The sequence below is a fragment of the Macaca fascicularis genome, chromosome 5 (assembly GCF_037993035.2).
Source record: "Macaca fascicularis isolate 582-1 chromosome 5, T2T-MFA8v1.1".
Lineage (NCBI taxonomy): Eukaryota > Metazoa > Chordata > Mammalia > Primates > Cercopithecidae > Macaca > Macaca fascicularis.
In genome coordinates this window covers 98,817,282-98,838,035 of record NC_088379.1, presented here as the reverse complement: position 1 = coordinate 98,838,035, position 20,754 = coordinate 98,817,282, and the positions used below count along the sequence as shown (strand labels likewise).

Genomic DNA, 20,754 nt, shown 5'->3' with positions numbered 1-20,754 from the left:
ACCCCAAATAGTTCACAAATGCTGCAACATGTTATCTACTTATGAATCCTATCCTTATCATGAGATAAATTAAAGACCATCACGTTCAATCTCTTACCATGTATATTATCTAACTGGAAAAGTGCTAATTGAGTCTACTGTTTTTTGTTTTTTTTTTTTTTTTTTTAGTGGATGATGTATGTTTTTTAAAAGCCTTTTGTACTTCGTGACAGGCACCAAAATAATTTCAGTATCTCTAATGCTAGTGACAGTCAAGTCAGTATATCTCAACCACACATTTTTTACTCGCATAAAATTCCCTTATGAATAAATAAGGAAGCCTCCCCTTTTTATATGTTGATGACTTTCTCACCTTTTTCCTTTTTCAATATTTTATTTCCCCATTACACTGTTTTGTGCTTTGAATTGGCAGAAATATTAGAGAGGAAACCCTTTTTCTAAAATATATCAAATAATTATTTACCCTATCCTTTTTACATGAAAATTAAGAAGTTACCTTCTTGATGGTCTCCAACATGGAGCGCCCACCCTGCCATGGCTTTGAGTTCTTTCTGATACATGACAGACTTGCCATGCTGTGCCACTTTCGGTCTTCCAGCTTCTTATGAAAGGCATTAGCAAGCAGAAGCACCGTGTCATATATGTAAAGGTTGGAAATCTGAAAAGACATTAGAAAGTGATCATTAGAATCATTGACACCAGTCATCAAGAATAAGGAAAAAAATAATTGTCTCAGCTGCTTCTGTTCATGTCATAGATGGCTGGTTTACTGAGTTATTAAGCAGAAGGTTTCTTTTGTCATTTCCTGGGCAATTTTGTCGTTGAGAATGAAGTCTTGTCTGATTGTATGCCTCAATTGCTTTTTCAGCTTATTTTGGTGTGAAAGAGAAGATTAAAAAAAGAAAGAAAGAAATTTTGACAGAGATAAGGCTGTTAGTGTTAGACCTGAGAAAATCATTGGCCCTTATTTCTCTCTGAGAAGGTAAGAATCTAAGGGTTTAAGATTGGAAGGACAAACTGAATAATACATTTTCTGAATATGTTAAGGTTTTGCATTCTAGTTATTCAGATGGAAAAATATCAACTTGATCTCATATATGAGTGTCATAGGTACATAAAAAGGAAGCAGTCAACTGTGTGTATGTTTGTGTATATGGAGACTCTGTAAGGAAATAATGAAAGAACAGGACCATTTATAAATATTATTGTGATCAAGGATCTATACAAAATTATACAGGTATACACATGCATTACAATTCATTGATTTCACAAATATCATAAACTATTAACTGTTTGTGAATGTGTGTTTACATTAACACTTGCTTCTTCTAAGGCAACCATGTTATTAGCTTCTTTCTACATAGATTGAAAAATAAATTATAGCCTTTTTTTTTTTTTGCTAAGGTTAACTGCATTCTTACAATTAACTTTTGCCAGAGATACTATTTATACTGTCGATTAATTATCAAAGCTGCTTATTTTTCGAAGAAGTTAAAAATTATTCAGAAAACGTAATACCAAAAGGAATCCTTGGTCAATAAAAGCTGCTTAATGTTATATTTCCTCTGAAGGAAAAACTCAATATAAAATTTAAAAAATGAGGAATCAATGTAGTGATGAAAATTAATTCCATCTTAAAGCATTTGTGTTTTTCAGATTTTTAGAAGGATATTGTTATCGCGGTTTTTCCTAAAAACACACGGGAGAGTATATGGATTGTCCTCGGGGTATATTTAGTCATGGAGGAAATTTTTAAAGTAGTCTACCCACATCACAGGATGGTACTAAGCTCTGGCTATTGAGATAATTAGAATCTGATGCTATTCAGAGCTTTTAACAAGAAATTCCTAACAGTGCCTTGTGAGTTTTCTTTTACATACCATGTAAATCTTCAATCATTTGTGTTTGTGAAGTATCATTTTATATATATAATACTTACAGGACTTTTTTGAAGAGACATTGAACACTCAATGCATTACGTGCAATGCAAGTTTGTCTTTCATAAGGACATATTAGGACTGACTATTTTCACTCCCCATCCCAGCCACTCCCCATATTGCCCAATAATTACTAGATAGACTACAAAAGAATGGCTGAAATCTGCTATACAGCTAAATCTAGTCCATGAATCAACATCCAGGTTGGAATTAGGCAGTAAAGACCCAACAGGAAAATATATAAATTACATGAAGGACACACATCCAGGGAAATCAAAATAACACACAACCGTCTGCCCTTTCCTAACCTCTCCTGGTTCTACTGCCTGAAACTTACTTCCTCTTCCTTCTCTAGCTTTATTTTACTCTTCCCTTTGGTGAACATGTATTTAAGATTGTTGGGGAAGCATCCCTTGCTATCTCCTCACCTTTCTCCAACTAGTTAACATTTCTCAATATTTAGTTCAAAGACCACCTCTTTTTATCTACTGGAACACACAGTGCATAAGCCTTTGAAACATATCAGAATACTAAATCTTTTTTAAAATCTACCTTTTCCACAAAAAATAAATTCCTCCTAGATGGGGACTCATACTGTATATCTTTTCTCTTCCATTTTTCCCTATAATTTATTTCTCTTAGACTTAGCCTAAAGCCTAGCACATATTTGGTTTTTGATAAACACTTGTCAAGTAAAAGAAGACAAAGGATGGAGAGAGGAGAAAAAACGAAAGTCAATTTTAAAGCCAAGTGTGTTTGACGGAAGTTGAGACAGGAAAATTCTGGTAACCTGGGTTTTATCCAAACCTGACACTGCTGAGGCACATTCTCTTTTGCAGACCCTGAGGCATGTATTTTGAGCATCTATGCTAGTCTTAAAGGTGAGTACTTTGTACCTATTACGTGACAGGCGTTTTCAGTAAATGACTATGTCTCCTCATTTGTCCACATTCCAAACTGCAGGATCAAGAAGTGGTGGTAATATTCTCTGAGCTTTTCATTACCCCTCCTAATCTGACACTTTTTGACTGCAGGCCAGTGCCCATTCTTCGAGCTTCACATTCTTTCCTATGCTACACTTTATCGCTTTTTTCTGTCATCATTAACTGAGATTTTGGTCATTTTTTTTATTTGTAAGGCCTTTGACCCCTCCTTCACAATAATACCAAACTATCTCTCAGCATTTTAAAAGGTCACTTCAATTCCTATACAGATGATCTTCACTTCTACTTAGGCCTCGACCAACACAAATGACCATTTACTGACTGGACAGAAACATGCACCACCTCTAAAATCATAGACTCTAGTATGTCACATATAACCAATCATTCCTCCCTACCTTATTGGCACTACATTTGTCCTTTGACATCACCAAACCTCCACACTCACCTCCTCTACGTGACAAGCTTTCAATATTTGACACCATCTATGGCTTGCTTTGAAATATCTTTCTTTTAGTTTTCATCACCTGGTATAGTTTCTAGGCTGATCATCTTAGTTCTCATTTTTCTCTTGTGTTTCAACGTTTCTGTTAAAAATTTAGTATCCAGAATTGACACATTATTACAGATGTGATCTGACTAGGAGAGAATAGTGTAAGACATTAGATCTCTTTATCTTAGCAAAATTCTTCTGACATACAGACCACAACTATATTAAAATAGTTATTGCAAATATGATTTGTGTGATACACACACCGAATTTACCTTCAACTTAAGGAATCTGAACAATTGTCAAACCAGGATTCTTCCATCTAGGCTTCATGTAATTGATTTTGAACTTATACTTTATCTGTGCTGTTTCAAATTTTAGGCTTATTATTTAGTCAACACTAACAATTTGGAACTTGATTATCTAGTACAACATAAACTTTCTCTTCTAGCTTTATGCCATTTACAAATTTGATAGGCATGTTTTATTCATTTTCATTCATGCAGTGATAGACATTTAAAAAATATTAGGTCCAAGAATAGAATCTCGTGAATGACCATAGACAGTTCCTTGCATTTCAGGAATAGAATATTTATCAGTGCAGTTTGAATATTCATCTGGTTCTACAATCCTCAAACTCAGGACAAAAGAACTCTGGTGGTAGGTTGTGGATATCAGGAAGTGCTCGAAGCCACAGAATATATCTAAGGCATATTCTAGTCATATCAATATTGCTTGAAGATTTGATTGATTCATTTAGATATTAATATTAATTTTGTTTGAAGATTTGGAGAAAAACAACTAAATAGTTCAATTGGCAAATCATTTGGAGTATTACTTTTAATTATATATACACAAATGTTATAACTTCTGAAGGTAATAATGAGACTTAAATATTTTTGAGCTTTATTTTGCTTTCTATCTCAGGCCAGAGTGTTCACTATCTTCTGCCTTTAGGAGCCCGTCAGTGAAAATGTTTGAATGTCATCATTCTATCAAGACTTTTCAATATCTTTCCTAACGATTTCAGGCAAAAATTTGTCAAACACCATGCAAAAAATCAATAAGCAACATATAGGTTTATGACATTCTCCCAATCTAAAAAACAAACAAACAAACAAACAAACAAACAAAACTATAAATAAGGGCTTAGGTTGGCAGTGCTTGTTTTTAAGGAAGCCCTGTTGTTGTTGTTGTTTTTTTTCTTGTTTTTTTTTTTTTTAAATTATACTTTAAGCTCTAGGGTACATGTGCACAACGTGCAGGTTTCTTACATATGTATACTTGTGCCATGTTGGTGTGCTGCACCCATCAACTCATCAGCACCCATCAACTCGTCAATACATCAGGTCCATCAGTGACAGGCTGGATTAAGAAAATGTGGCACATATACACCATAGAATACTATGCAGCCATAAAAAAGGATGAGTTTGTGTCCTTTGTAGGGCATGGATGCAGCTGGAAACTATCATTCTCAGCAAACTATTGCAAGAACAGAAAACCAAACAGCGCATGTTCTCACTCATAGGTGGGAACTGAACAATGAGATCACTTGGACTCGGGAAGGGGAACATCACACACCGATGGCATTGGGAGCCCTGTTGTCTTATCTGAAGTATTCCAAACCATTGATTTAGTAATATATTCTACAGTTTACCTAAATAGTAACATTTAATATGCTAAACTCCATGAGAATCTTTTTTCCTTCCTTTCAACAATTGGGACAATACACCTATCTCCTGTACCTTGGTCCTCTTCTTAAGTGTTTCTCCAGTATTTTTGAGCTATCATATTTTGATCATTCCTGCTGACTGATTGGTACTCTGAGCAATTATTTGGCAAGCCTAATTCAAAGCAGTGGGTCTACTCTTACTATCTCCCTGTTCCTTCTAAACCAGTGGATTACTTTCTTTTAATGAATTTTACTCTAAGCTTCCCAATTTGAAGACAATTTTTCTTAGATGGAGAAAGCAGGAGCAAAAGTGTTGGAATGTTTCTGTTTTCTCTCCATTAGCAGCCAAACTAATATTAGTTCCATCAAGCAGTAAATGGATCACTTCCTGCTTGTTACATATGTTGCTAAAAATACCATTTTCTAGCTAAAAGGTGTTATTTTATATTTATTTTGCAACTTCAGCTAATCCTGGGTTTCAGCCTTTGGGTGCTAATTAAAAAGTTTGTGAAATGTATTTTCTGCTTTTTTCTAAATTTTATTTCTCTGCCTATGTATATTAAAATCAGTAACAGTCCGGAGATCAAATTCTATCACACGTAAGTGGGGTGCTAACATGTAACAAATCCTCAAAGCAAAAGTAGTTCTCTTGTTTTCTTCCATCTGTGGGTTGGACAGGACCAAGATGAAGGTATGAGTCAGGAGGAAGTTGGTGCTTCCCCATACAGCTTTGTTGTTTCAGGTAAGATTAGGAATATAGACATAAATAAAATATTAGTTCACAGATATTAAAGTCCTCATGAACTGAAATGGAAAGATTATGTTGTTAGGCAAATATGCTATAAAATAATTTCTGCTGTCCCTAAATGATACAGTCAATAATTTTCCTTAAGTTTGTATTTCATTTCCTGATACTTCTTTTGACAAAAACAAATTTTAATATTTTATAATTTTCTAAATCAAAAATTATTTCATTTATTTTTTTCTATTTAGAATTCTATCATTTTCACATCAATTATATCCATGACCAGTTAAAATGCAAACATGGGACATTATAAGCATATTGATATGGTTGGACTGTGTCCCCATCCAAATCACATCTTGAAGTGTAGTTCCCATAATTCCAACGTATCATAAGAGGGACCTGGTGGGAGGTAATTGAATCATGGGGGCGATTATCTGCTTGCTATTCTCATGAAAGTAGTGAGTTTTCCCGAGATCTGATGGTTTTATAAGCGTCTTTTCCCCCTTTTGCTCAGGCCTTCTCTTTCCTGCTGCCATGTGAGGAAGGACGTGTTTGCTTCTCCTTTTGCCATGAATGTAAGTTTCCTGAGGCTTCCCTGCCCCGAGGACTGTGAGCCAATTAAACCTCTTCCCTGTACTTCATGGCAGTGTGAGAATGAAATAATACACATATAGATAAGGGTGGAACTGAAATTTAAAGTGACGTCATTAAGGCTTCAGAGGATTTACTTTGACTATTGCCATCTCCTTAATTACATTCAAACATATATATTCACACAGATCCAAAGCACTGTGGTAATTATGATGGAGGAAATGGTAGAGAAGCACGTTATGGGTACTTATGATGCTGGGCTCTTGAAGGGACATATTTATTTTGAGATAGGGACTCACTTTGAAACCCAAGCTGGAATGCAGTAGCACGATCTTGGCTCACTGCAGCCTCTACCTCTAGGACTCAGGTGATTCTCCCACCTTAGCCTCCTGAGTAGCTGGGACTACAGGTGGGTACCACCATACCTGGCTAATGTATTTATTTATTTTTAATTTTTTAATTTTAATTTTTATTTATTATTATTTTTTTTTACAGAGATGGGTTTTGCCATGCTGCCCAGGCTGGTCTCAAACTTCTGGGTTCAAATGATTCTCCACCTTGGCCTCCCAGATTGCTGGGATTGCAGGTGTAGCCACTGTACCTGGTCATGGAAAGAAACTATTCTAAAGGAGCTTAAAATGTAGTAGGGAACAGAAAGTTACAGCTCAATGATCCTAGAGCCAATCTGTGCACTATAATGATAATAATTGGAAGAAATGTTTGGATAAATGGCAAGTCCTTTTTTAAAAATTCAAGGGTGACTAAGGATAGGGAGGTTGTGGGGTTATTTTTCAGAGTAGTTTTGCAAAATCACCTTATTTATCTAGTATTATTAGAGAGTAACTAATTTTCCTAGGCTTATATTTCCAAACTGTTAAAACTGAAAATCTCGAAGTACTAAAATGCAATCTACTCATCTGACAAAGGGCTAATATCTAATAATACAAAGAACTCAATCAAATTTACAAGAAAAAAACAAACAAATCTATCAAAAAGTGGGCAAAGGATATGAACAGACACTTCTCAAAAGAAGACATTCATATAGCCAACAGACACATGAAAATATGCTCATCATCACTCGCCATCAGAGAAATGCAAATCAAAACCACAATGAGATACCATCTCACACCAGTTAGAATGGCAATCATTAAAAAATCAGGAAACAACAGGTGCTGGAGAGGATGTGGAGAAATAGAAACACTTTGACACTGTGGTGGGACTGTAAACTAGTTGAACCATTGTGGAAGTCAGTGTGGCGATTCCTCAAGGATCTAGAACTAGATGTACCATTTGATCCAGCCATCCCATTACTGGGGATATACCCAAAGGATTATAAATCACGCTGCTATAAAGACACATGCACACGTATGTTTATTGCAGCACTATTCACAATATCAAAGACTTGGAATCAACCCAAATGTCCATCAGTGACAGACTGGATTAAGAAAATGTGGCACATATACACCATGGAATACTATGCAGCCATAAAAAAGGATGAGTTAACGTCCTTTGTAGGGACATGGATGTAGCTGGAAACCATCATCCTCAGCAAACTATCGCAAGAACAGAAAACCAAACACTGCATGTTCTCACTCATAGGTGGGAATTGAACAATGAGATCACTTGAACACAGGAAGGGGAACATCACACACGGGGGCCTATTGTGGGGAGGGTGGAGTGGGGAGGGATAGCATTAGGAGATATACCTAATGTAAATGACGATTTAATGGGTGCAGCACACCAACATGGCACATGTATACATATGTAACAAACCTTCACGCTGTGCGCATGTACCCTCGAACTTAAAGTATAATAATAATAATGATGATAAAAATGTTTCCTATAGTAAATATTTTAAAGAACAGGTTTATAAAATATATTAGGTTTTGTTGACTTCTAAAATTGATGATACCTTTAATATTTGCTGATATCTCAGGGTTATTGTTTAAATATTAACTTATATGCTAGCATTATAGTGCAGTAATACCTTTAGGAGTTGTTTTATGGCACAGATTTGTTTTTGCAGGAAGAGTCCTATGCTGACAGGATATATGAGTTAGTTTATCTGATTGATTTTTTTCTCCTGTCTCTTGCCTTGAAAGGGCTCCTTAAGGCTCAGTGCTGTTGTCCTGTGTGCTTGCTTTGTATAACAGTCCCTCCAGATTGACATATTGAGATCTCCAGTGCAAAGTGAAAACAAATCAGAGAGGCTTTTCCTTAAGAAAAAGAAATAGGCTTCAAGTAAGTATTTAAAGGGCATTCTTATGAGTAAGCTACAGGGACTTGGTGTTCTCTGTTTTGCTGTTCAGACATTTTATTTATACCTTTCAAATTCTTTGTTGTATTCTGGATGCTGAAGGTTTCAGCTATATCCTCTTGGAGTTGGATGTGACCATAAAATGCTAGAGCACATTTTTCATATTTATTTATTTTTGGTTGGAGTTATTCAAACTGGAGATCAATCTTTTTAAAAAAGAATACGTATCTATGTCCTTCTTATGCCAGGAAAGTCAAATACATTTATTAGTTTAATAATTTGGAGTTTGGAATCAGTAGTTCCAACTACAAATTCTCCTGTGAGAAATATTATGGACCTACTTGTTTAGAAGAAAATAACCTTTACTTATGATATTTTTAATTAAACAAGTAGAATTTTTTCTATAGTGAGATCAAAAGGAACAAAGACACAAATTCTTAGCACTTTCTCCCCATCAGACTTATGAAATTGCTGGAGGAGGAGAATTGTTCAGAAATAACACACACAATTCTGAATCCAAAGCAACTCATAAAGCTCTCCTTGCAATTGCCCAACGAAGCACCCTGGAAGAAATACCCTGTCATTTATAATATACCTCCATATTCTGAGCAAATGGATCCTTTGGATCACACAATGTTGAAGATATTCGATGGTTGCCACGGAAACACCGCTGACTTATATTCTGGGGAACTGGAAATGTCTGCCGAATAATCGTTAACCTTCCAATTGACCTTCTTACAAGTTCCTGTACATCCACATCGTTTATTTCCTATAAGATAAGAGGTGGAAGAATTAGAGATACTTTAATACAGTAACAAAACACAAATCTACTGAGTTGTTATCTGTAAATGTTAGGGATTCTGTTACTGTAATATATTGCCTTAATGCTTAGCGAAGAAAGCAACATATTTTTGTTAAAATGATCTATTCATTTGTAGTTGCTTTCTGTGCTTTAAATTATATACATTAGGGCCTAACAATTCTAAATGAAGCAATTGACTTACATACGGTTATTAATAAGTTTATAATTTATAATGTTGAACATTTTAGAAACATATAGGTGTGGTCGAAACATTTAAAAAGGTCACAAAGTAAGTTGCAATTATAGTTTATTATTAATTAATGGATTTCAATTACTTATTACTTTGAGTATCTAGGAAGGTATTTGCCATGTAAGAGTTATACACATGCACATACACACACATACATATGCACACACACACACACACACACAAAATTAGCAATGAAAAATGTGGCTTTTAACCGAGGCAAGTAGAGCAAGAGGATATATAAGGAGTTTTTCTAATAATTTATTAGAATTATTGATGTTAACTCATATGTTTCTCTTGGTAAGGAGTAGATGAAAACTTCTGTTGCTTAATACAGTCTGAATTAGGATGAGATGAGAAACCCAGTGCTCTTTATCTAAATGAATTTTATCTAAACAAATTTTATCTATTCTAAATGGAATTAGGATAAAAGTGATCAATGTAAATTTTCGTTTTAAGGTAGTCTTTACTAGAGAAGTTTGTGCTTAATAGTGTTCATTTGAAACCTTTTAATCCAATGAAGTCTTTGTAATTAATATACTATTGGTTTCAGTCAATTCTTATGGTAACATAACTAAAAGATTAGACACAAAATACGTTTTGGGTTGCAGTGAGTTTTTCCAAGGTTTGATCTAAGAAATTATAACAGAAGAATGAAATAAAAGAGATAATTCATAGGTGTAAATTTTCTTTATTTCCTTACCAGATCAATTATATATTGTTCTTTCTTGTAGCATATGTTAGATTCAAAAATCATCCTTTATATATACTCTTTATGAAGTATAAATTGTTCTGAGAATAAAATAATGCCTGTCATCAGCTATATCTAGTGCAATATCCTGGATTTCTGGGCATTTAATCAATCCTTAATGTTCCGTAAAAATGTTTTTTCTCAATTTAAAATGCCATCCTTTTCCTTTAGTCTGTGTCATTTCAGTGGCCACCAAAAACTTTGTCTGGCAAGGAGCAGGCTGCTTTTAAATTCTATGTAATCTACTCACAAAGTAGGATTAAATGGTATCCTGTCAACTCCATTTGAAGCCCTGATTTTAACCAGACATCTTTTAAAGTTAATTAATATTAATATTGCTATTCAATGTCTTTCAATTTTTAAAATTACAAATGATAAAGACAGGAACTTTCATTTGAAAGGAAGTGGAAAATTGTACCACTTTTCTCATAATATTAACTAAGTTGTTTTATGTATATGGTATTTTTTGCTGTAGCAATGCTAAGATTTATCAACATTTTATCAAACAATACTGTATCTACACCACTCACAATGAATGACAAATCAGCATATTGGATAAAAATTTACATTTAATAAATATCTACTATATGTTAAGCAAAATACTAATTACTTTATTATCCCATTTTCTGCTAACAGATGATACTCTCAATCGGATGCTATTTATTCTCAGTTTATAAACAAAGATTCAGGAAGACTTGAAGCTCTTCATTCATAATATTCTATTCATGGGATGAATTTATCAATGTCATCAAAAGAAACAGTCTCTGAAGAAGTTATACAAGTCCATATTTCCTTACAGGAATTATTTAGATTAATATTTATGAATGGTAGAATTTAAAACTGTAAAGATACATTATTTGAGCATTTAATTTCCTGATGATTCTGGAAGGAATGATGTAGTCATCTATCATGAGCCAAATTCTTTAAGAGGACATTTTTCAAACCCACAAAAAGGGAAAAGGGATGGTTACCTTTCATAGGTTTCCAAAGATGAAGTTCTCAGGCACCTAAACAACTAAAATATATCTGAAGAAATATCTATTTGAATTGAATGTATTTTGCCTATTATTATATGGGGAAGGGAAGAGAAAGTAATTTTCTGGGAAGAAAGAATCTGTCATTCTGAATGAAACTAACAGACAATCTGTCTCAAAAAATTCACTTGCAATTTTAGTCTTGACATGTGATCTCAAAAACAGTTTAACAGTGATATGAAAACTTGATTCGGCAGCTATTTTATATTTACGGAACTTTACATGTGCATTTCAAAAGGGGCATTTCAAGAGTGGCAGATGCAATGTTATATAAACACTGAAAGACAAGTGATCATTTAATCTATAAAGAGATCCATTTAAATGGAAAAAAATTCCAGAAATAAACTCGTATATTAAAATGTTATGCAGTCTACTAGGATCTATATTATTCTAATGCTCTGAATTTTAAAAAAATGTTTAAACTGTCAGATTTTTAAAAATAATCATGTGAAGAACTAGTTTACCAATAAAGTACTCACTCTCCCAAGCCCACAGAACCACTAAATATCTTAATCTTTTAAAAGATATAGAGTATTCCTGAGCTGTAAGTAATTTAAAGAACCCAAATTATAAAATTATTTTCCTTCTTATATTCTTTATTTTATTGAGTATATTCATAAAAGTAGAATTCACATTGCAATAAAAATGATTAAATATTTTTTAGTGACTTAGCTTTTTCTATTTTACTTATTTAGGCTGAGCAAGCCTTTTTTCCCAAAAGTAATTTACCTAGATATTTGAAAATTATTAAGAATCAAAGTCAATATGTCTGGCAAAATATTCTTATTCACTTTGCTTTAATAATTTAATGTAGGTTGAATCCTGAGCTGTGAAAGCCCCAAGGAAGAAAAAAGGAATGCTAAAATACCTTCTGGGGATACAACCCCATCTAGAAACAGCCCTTTCCCAGAAGAAATCTCTTAGGAGAATTGAATCATTCCTGAATCCTTGTAGTATATCAGCTTTATGTTTAAATGAATAAGATTGTGGGGAAGAAAAGACTCTCAGAATCCATTAGATCAGATGCCAATTCAGATTAAAAATAACTATTTCAGAGGAATAGTTTCCTTTTTCCCATTCTTATATCTCTTAGCATCTAACAAATATTCTGGCTCATACTAGGTATCAATAAATGTTGATAAATGCAAGATTTAATGAATGAATGAATGGTAAGATTTTATTATCTTCTAAAGACTGATACTTGAAATTTTAATTCTAGACACCAGAATGCTTTAAAATGTTAAACAATTCTAAATGAAGCAGATTTTACTATTAAGATTAAGCCCTCTACTATGTGGTGTTTGTTTCTTATTTGTTTATATTTTTCATATTTTAGCAAAGATGACCCTTTGATGCTTCTGTAAAATTTAACATTAATATGAATCAATTATGCAAATGTTAGAAAATGGAACAAATCCAACTGTAGGCTATGTACCAACAGGAAGAGTAGCAGAATGGCAACTTTCTACTTGAAAGCTTAAAAGTGAGCAGTTCAATTCATCATTAAACTAGAAAAGATGAAAAACATCCATTACACATATAGGCTTTTTAAATCTCAAAACAGCAACAAAACCCCCCCAAACCGGCCGGGCACGGTGGCTCACACCTGTAATCCTAACACTTTGGTAGGCTGAGGCGGGCAGATCACCCGAGGTCAGGAGTTCGAGACCAGCCTGACCAATATGGTGAAACCGCATTTCTACTAAAAATACAAAAATTAGCCGGGCCTGGTGGCACATGCCCATAATCCCAGCTACTCGGGAGACTGAGGCAGGAGAATCATTTGAACCCGGGCAGAAGAGCTGGCAGTGAGCCAAGATCGTGCCATTGCATTCCAGCCTGGGTGACAAGAGTGAAACTCTGTCAAAAAACAAAAACAAAAACAAAAAAACCCAAAAAAACTCAAACCAACAACTTTCTCCTTAAATGTAGTACTCAGGAGTACTCAGATTAACAGAGAATAATGTCTTAAACTATTCAAATTAAGTAAAAAGCCAGTAAAATCACATCAAGACAACAAAGGTCATATTCTATATTATCAGGCAATAGAACGGTACATGAAGCATTGTGCTTCTTGCAGATCTGAACAGTGCACATCTTCCTATCTGAATTTCTAACTTTTGTAAAACTTAAATAAAGTGTTAGGCCATCTGCTTTAGGGCCCTGAAGGGATGACAATACTTGCATGGAAAGGCTGCTCTGAGCTGGATCCACTGATTGCGCAAAGAAGATAAATACTATTACCAAGCACTAACATATGATTGATTACACCATATGAGCTAGCACAGCCTCTCATTATTATAGCACACTTAATGCAAATGAAAAAAATATATTGTTTTCAAGTTTCTACATCAATTTCTATCATGATGCACAATGCCAACTTTGATTTATATTCACTCTTTTAAAAACTATTGATGCAATAAGATTAAATCAATGTCTGCAACCCATTTTAAAATTAGCAACAAAATAATAGCTACACAAACAAAACTAGACAGATTCATGTTCTCCATGTTCAGCCAAAATGGGCATTTGCATATTTTGAGGGGTTTTTTTTATTATATTTAAAGTTTATTAGCTTCCTAGCAATTTTGAGAAATCCATGTTTTTTCTTTTTTCATTTATAGAAACTAGGGAACATTATAATTCATCCATTATAAATTCCTATAAACAAGCATGTAAATGAAAAGTGTGCAAGAAAACTGTAAAAGTCATTTTCTGAGGCATATTTCAGAATACAGTGGATGAATAAGAACAATAAGGTGGGTGAATGGAATAACTTGAAAGTGAGAGTGTTGATTTTGGATATACCAGCCAATAATTTTTTTTATGGGTTAAAATACAGAAAACATTTGCTCATGCTCTGAGTTTTAATCTTGTTCAGATAAAAGTACTAACCAGTGTAATGTAAATGGTATGGGTTGTGGACATTGTATTTTTAAGAGGCTAGGCAGTGTGACTTGCCCAAAAGAAATTGTACCTCTGCTGGAGGACAAGAAAGTAGGACTGTGGGTAAGAAAGAGATAAAGGTTTCAGTGATTGTGATGGTGAGGTTTTATTAGACAGTTCACAGTAGAAAACCTAAGTTTGAAGGATAAGAAAATAATTGAGGTCTCCTTAATCATCTCCTAGACTTCTAACATTTATGGAGTTATTTACCAGTTAGATTGCTTTATTTATATGGATATTTTATTTTGCAAAATAGTGGCCCAAATTATGGAGCATCTACTTAATGACAATATTTCATTTCTAATATTTTATGAAATAAAATTTAATAAATTTAAAAACATGAATCATAACACTTATGAAAAATACAAGAAAACAAATTTTTATTGTTCTTTCCATACTATTTATTACCAATGAAATACTTGCTAGTCTATTCAGGCTACACCTATATAATATGAAGATGCCATTTCTTCCAAAGTACAAATGGAGTCTTAAACAGTGGGTTAATGACCATGTTGTTCTCAGAAGTTCTACTTCAGTTTATACTTTTAAGTTCAGGTATACTTGTAGAAGCTAAATTGCATATAAAAAATAAATTAATTAAGGGGGTCCTTTTGCAATCTTATCAACCGTCAGAGGAGAATGGCCATTTCAATTTAGTGATTATAAGCATTAATTCATCTAAATTAATCAATTTATCTAAGAAGGTAAGAAGTCACTTTATTTTTCTAATCAGGTTGACTGACATGAATAGGTAAAATGACTTCAGCTGGTTTTGCATCAGGAAATCTGTGTTGTCTATCCCCTGTCCAAGGTAGGATGTGAAATAAAAACAAAAAATTAGAAGAATCTTTATTTCAAAAAAGTAAGCTAGAAAAAAATTAAAACCAAAAAAAGCTAGTGACATAAATAGCTCCCATAAGATTATAACTGAGGAATTTCAAAAATATAAACCATCAAGATAATTATCAAAAATATTTATTTATTACCAATTAAATACATGTTAATCTATTCAGGGTACACCTATATCATATGAAGAGACCATTTCTTCCGAAGTACAAACTGAGCCTTAAACAGTGGGTGACGATGTTGTTTTCATAGTCAAAAACAAAATTCTAAGTGAAAATGTATCAAAAAGCATGTATGAAAAAACAAAATCCTAAGGGAAAAGAACAAAGCTAGAGACATCATGCTACCCGACTTCAAACTATACTACAGTGCTGCACTAACCAAAACAGCATGATACTGGTACAAAAACAGACACACAGATGAATGCAGCAGAAGAGATTGCCCAGATATAAGGCTGCATACCTGCAACTATCTTATCTTTGACAAAGCTGACAACAATAAGCAATGGGGAAAGGACACTTTCCTTTAATAATAAGTGGTGCTGGGATAACTGGCAAGCCATATGCAGAAGATTAAAACTAGACCACTTTCTTATACCATATACAACAAATAACACAAGATGGATTAAAACATTAAATGTAAAACCCATAACTATAAAAACCCTGGAAGACAACCTAGACAATACATAGGAATGGGCAAAGATTTCATGACAAAGATGACAAAACCAATTGCAATAAAAGCAAAATTGAAAAACGGAATCAAATTAAACTGAAAAGCTTATGCACAGCAAAAGAAACTATCATGAGAGTGAACAACCTACAGAAGGGGAAAAAAATTTTGCAACCTATGCATCTGACAAAGGTCTATTATTCTTAAGTTCTATAAGAACTTAAAAAATTTAAAGCAAAACCAAACAACTCCACTTAAAAGTGGAAAAAAGGACATCAACACTTTTCAAAATAATACACCATGTGATCAATAATCATATGAAAGAAAGCTCAACATCACTGATCATTAGAGAAATCCAAATCAAAACCACTATGAGATATTATCTCACGCCAATCATAATGGCTATTGCTAAAATGTCAAAAAATAACAGATGCTGGCATGGTTGTGAAGAAAAAGGAATGTTTATACATTGTTTGTGGTGGGAGTGTAAATTAGTTCAACCATTGTGGAAAACAGTCTGGTGATTTCCTCAGAGACCTAAAAGCAGAACTACCATTTCACCCAGCAATCCCATTACTGGGTGAATATACCCAATATAAATACACCCAAATGAATATAAATTGTTCTATCATAAAGACACATGCATGCCTATGTTCATTACATCACTATTCACAATAGTAATGACATGGAATCAACATAAATACCCATCAGTAGGCTGGATAAAGAAAATGTGTAACACATACATTGTGGAATACTGTGCAATCACAAAAAAAGAATGATAGGCCCTTTGCAGAAATATGAATGGAGCTGGAAGCCATTTTCCTCAGCAAACTAATGCAGAAACAGAAAACCAAATACCTCATGTTCTCACTTATAAGTGGGAGCTAAATGATGAAAACACATGGACACAAAGAGGGTAACAACACATCTGGGGGTCTACTGAAGGGCAGAGAGTGGGAAGAAGAAAAGGATCAAGAAAAATAACTAATGAGCACTAGGCTTAATGCCTGGGTGACAAAATAATCTGTACAATAAACCCCCACGACACAAGTTTACCTACATACAAACTTGTTCATGTACCCCTGAACTTAAAAGCTAAAAACAAGACAGACAAAACAAAATCAACCAAAGCTTTACACTGAAAAAGATTAAGCTTTAAATCCCATTATCATCACTAATAGCTGTGTAATATTTGCTGAATTGTTTAATTTGTTTGAAACTTAGTTTCCTTGGAGAAAAACTGAAATGAAAATACTTAATTTGAAAAGTTACGAAGGTTTGTTAAATTCCTTTTGCTTTGTCTTTCCCTCTATCGCAATGTTTAGTTATTCCACATGAAAATTAAGACATACTAGTAATTTAGAAGGTATCAGAACTTTATTGAAAAGCAGATCTCCATATACGTATTGCCTGAGGAAATCTCAGAAAAACCTATCTTATTTTGGCATGAGAAATACAGCTAAAATTCATAGAAACCTAAAGTTTGGCAGACCAAAATCAGACTTGTAAGGTGGTTTCAGTGTCTTTACTCTGAAATAAAAAAAATTGATCATTCAATCAATGAAGTGTAGTGTCAGAGAAACAACTTGAAACTGGGAATTATTTTCACTTTTCTGTGTAAAAAGAGAAAAATAATTTATTCTCTATGGACTTCATTCCTTCAGTACTTCAGAGAATATGGTTTAGTATTCCACAAAATAATATATAAGAGAATGATCTCTGAGTTTTAATGTGATATGATCATTATTGCAGTACCATTCTTGAGTGTCATTTGTCAAGCACTATGTTAAGGGCACCTGATAATACCTCATTTAACTTTTATTATGAACTTGCAAGGTAATTGTTATTATACTTGTCCAAATGAATAAACTGAGGCACAAGGAGCTGATATCCATGTTAAGACAGCTACCGAGTTTCATAGCCAGGATCAAACCTGTCTTGTTGACTAGAAAACCAGGATTCTTATCCAAAAATACTATTTTGTCCATAAAACAAACCTTATTAGTCTAGAATTGTGTATTTAGTATAATGAACAAATAATACATTATTTTTATTCATAAGTAATAGTTATGACCAAGTACTACATCTTGTTGAGGAAAAATCCATGTGATCACATTACTTGTCCATGACTGATCTGCTCGTGTTCCTTCTATTTCTGACTGGCAGGTGCTAATGGAACAACTTATTTCATAGGGCTTTTACGTTGTAATATATTTTTAATCTTATGTATTATCTTTGCAAAAATCAAAAGACTTTCACAAGAATTTGACAAGTCTAAAGATTTGAAAACAGTTGTACTTCCTTATGAAAAGGGAAAAATCTGTTCTCTGTTTATTCATATTCATATGCTGAACTTTTTAATACTCACGTAGAGGGTGGACTTAACAGTTCTAGAAACAACATTAAAATATAAACGGAACGCAAGCACTCCCCTGGGAGGAGTTTATTTTGCTTACAAAGTAGAACTGTACTTTTTATAAAGATGATCTCCTTGAGCAGGCAGTATGAGCCAACAGAAAGAGCGAAAAGATACTCAGTGAGAAAGACTTTCTCCATTTATTTTATTAATATAAAGCCCCTTATCATTTTTAAAAACTTCATTCTATTTTTGTTAAACAGCATTCACTCAGTAAGTTGAATGTTTACTTCACGTGTTGTTTCCTCTTAAAAATTCAAGGCCAATTCAAGGATTGGAAATGCGACAATTATATATGTGAAAAAAGGACACAGAGATAACGATAAGGTTTAGTTAGCTTTACCTCATTTATAATGATCCAGTGACAGTCAAAAGCAACCAAATTAGTCTCCACAACCTAGAATAGAAAACAAATCAGCTATCAGTCAAAATTAATCATGCAAAACAAACCAAACTAATGAATATACTTTGCAAATGACAAAAAAAATGAATCGTCGTATGTTAAAAAGGTCTTTGTTACTTAATTGAAGATGGAAAAATCATTAGCAAAACACTGTAGAAGCATTTGTGTTTGAAACATAGATGCACTGTATACTTGCTAATTAAATTTGAAAATATAATTCATCAAAACCTAGAAAACCATGGGTTTCAACAGAAAAAAAATACATAAATAAAATGTACTGCTTTGTGATTTAACTGAGAGTGGAGATAAAATTTCAAATCACATTCGCTACTCAAAATAAACTTTGATGGCTTTTTATCATCTACCTAATAAATATCAAAGTACATAGCTTCTACAATCTGGCTCTAATTTAATATTCTTATCTTCTGCTACTTCTCTGTGTATATGCTTTCTACTGTTTTGACTAAGTAAACTGCTCTATATTTTCCTGCAAATTTTTGTCATGTGTATTCTAAGGTGATCTAATTCTTAAATTATCTCAAAGTTAAATACCAAAAGTGATAGACAACATATTAGCATTAAAGCATGGGTAGGAAATTTTAGTAGCTTTTAGATTGCTAATAAAATGAAAATAAATAAAATATATTTAACGGAAAGAACAAAAATATATGGGTAGCACTCTTATTTGACCAACTTCAGATACATTTATTCTAAATGATTCTTGGCTTAGGCCAAAAAAGTTAAGCCTCGGGTGTGTGTGTGTGTGTGTGTGTGTGTGTGTGTGTGTGTGTGTGTGTATGTGTGTATGTGTGTAGTAGGTGCAGTTTCTATATCAAAGTTTCCACTCTGCTAAATCTTATCATACATATTCTAAGATGTGTTCTTCCGATTTACGCATGGCATGGGCATATAATAAGTGAGATTATTTTGCAGGAGATAATTCTGTTGTTTTTAGCAATAACACTCAAAGATAGGGTTTCAAATGAAGATGCCTTCAAATAGCTATCAAGGAGTTGTTATAAAATGTGAATTGCATTTTGGTGGCTATTCTTTGTCCTACTGAAAAATACCTGCTAAGAGATGCATTGCATCACAAAAAATAAAATTGGAAATATATTTGGTATGTGACCCAATGTTTTTTCAAAGTACATAATTAGTTGTAGAATCTTGCTTTTTTAACATTTGGTACAAGTTTCATACTATTCCATTATACATCATGTTGTTCCCTGTGACTTTATTGAGGTATATAGATAGTACATGATCAGAGAATTGAGGATATGTTATCTACTTTTAAGCTTTATTATTATCATTTTTGAAATATATGTATTTCACTTATAGGTGAAACTTAATATTTAAAATATAACTTATGGCAGTTTTCAGTTTTCGCTAAAAAAACACTTTATACTAGTAATGGTAATCCTTATTTCAAATTTTCTGATTGTTTTACTTTAATCATCCTAGAGACAAATAATGAATAATTTATTAGCAATAAAAAGTAATAGAAAATATGTGGGGCTCCATTAGATTTAAAAGACTTCAAACTAGAAACTAAGATATAAGAAAAGTGGGTTTCTGGGTAAAATAAAGAGAAATATGTTATAGAAGGGTGTAAATCACTACTAAAATATGTAAATAGAACTCAGAGAAAAAGAAGTGAATACCAACAGATAGGCAGTATAGATTTAAAATACTTCTGAAGTAACAGTGGTAGAGTGATTCTATTTAGCTTAAGTTATCCTCATTTTAAGCTAAATAATAACCTTCACTATGTAATCAGATAAAGCAAAATTTAAACTATGAGCACTCTGCATTACCTGTAGAAATTACTAAATGAGAAGTTGTTTTGTGCAACAGCATTTATGGACTAAGTAGAAGGTAAGAGTTATGATAATAACTTATCAGTAACTATCTAGACTATAAAATTTACCCATGGCTCTTCATCTTAAAGTATTTTAGGCAAAAGAATGAAATAATATTGAGGCACAAATCTTGTATTTCTGTGAAGAA

The 20,754-nt window shown here is 33.2% G+C and overlaps 1 protein-coding gene across 3 annotated transcripts in view; it reads right to left on the bottom strand.

Annotated features, from left to right (window-relative positions):
* Nucleotides 1-20,754, bottom strand: part of GRID2 (glutamate ionotropic receptor delta type subunit 2) — a 1,557,400-nt gene that overhangs the window by 597,205 nt on the left and 939,441 nt on the right. For all 3 annotated transcript variants that reach the window (XM_005555440.4, XM_045393369.2, XM_005555439.5), the window contains exons 5-7: nucleotides 18,688-18,741; nucleotides 9,229-9,402; nucleotides 497-658 (exon numbers count right to left, since the gene is read on the bottom strand). In XM_005555440.4, coding sequence (XP_005555497.1) covers nucleotides 497-658; nucleotides 9,229-9,402; nucleotides 18,688-18,741 — 390 coding nt within the window. The remainder of the gene's footprint in view (nucleotides 1-496; nucleotides 659-9,228; nucleotides 9,403-18,687; nucleotides 18,742-20,754) is intronic.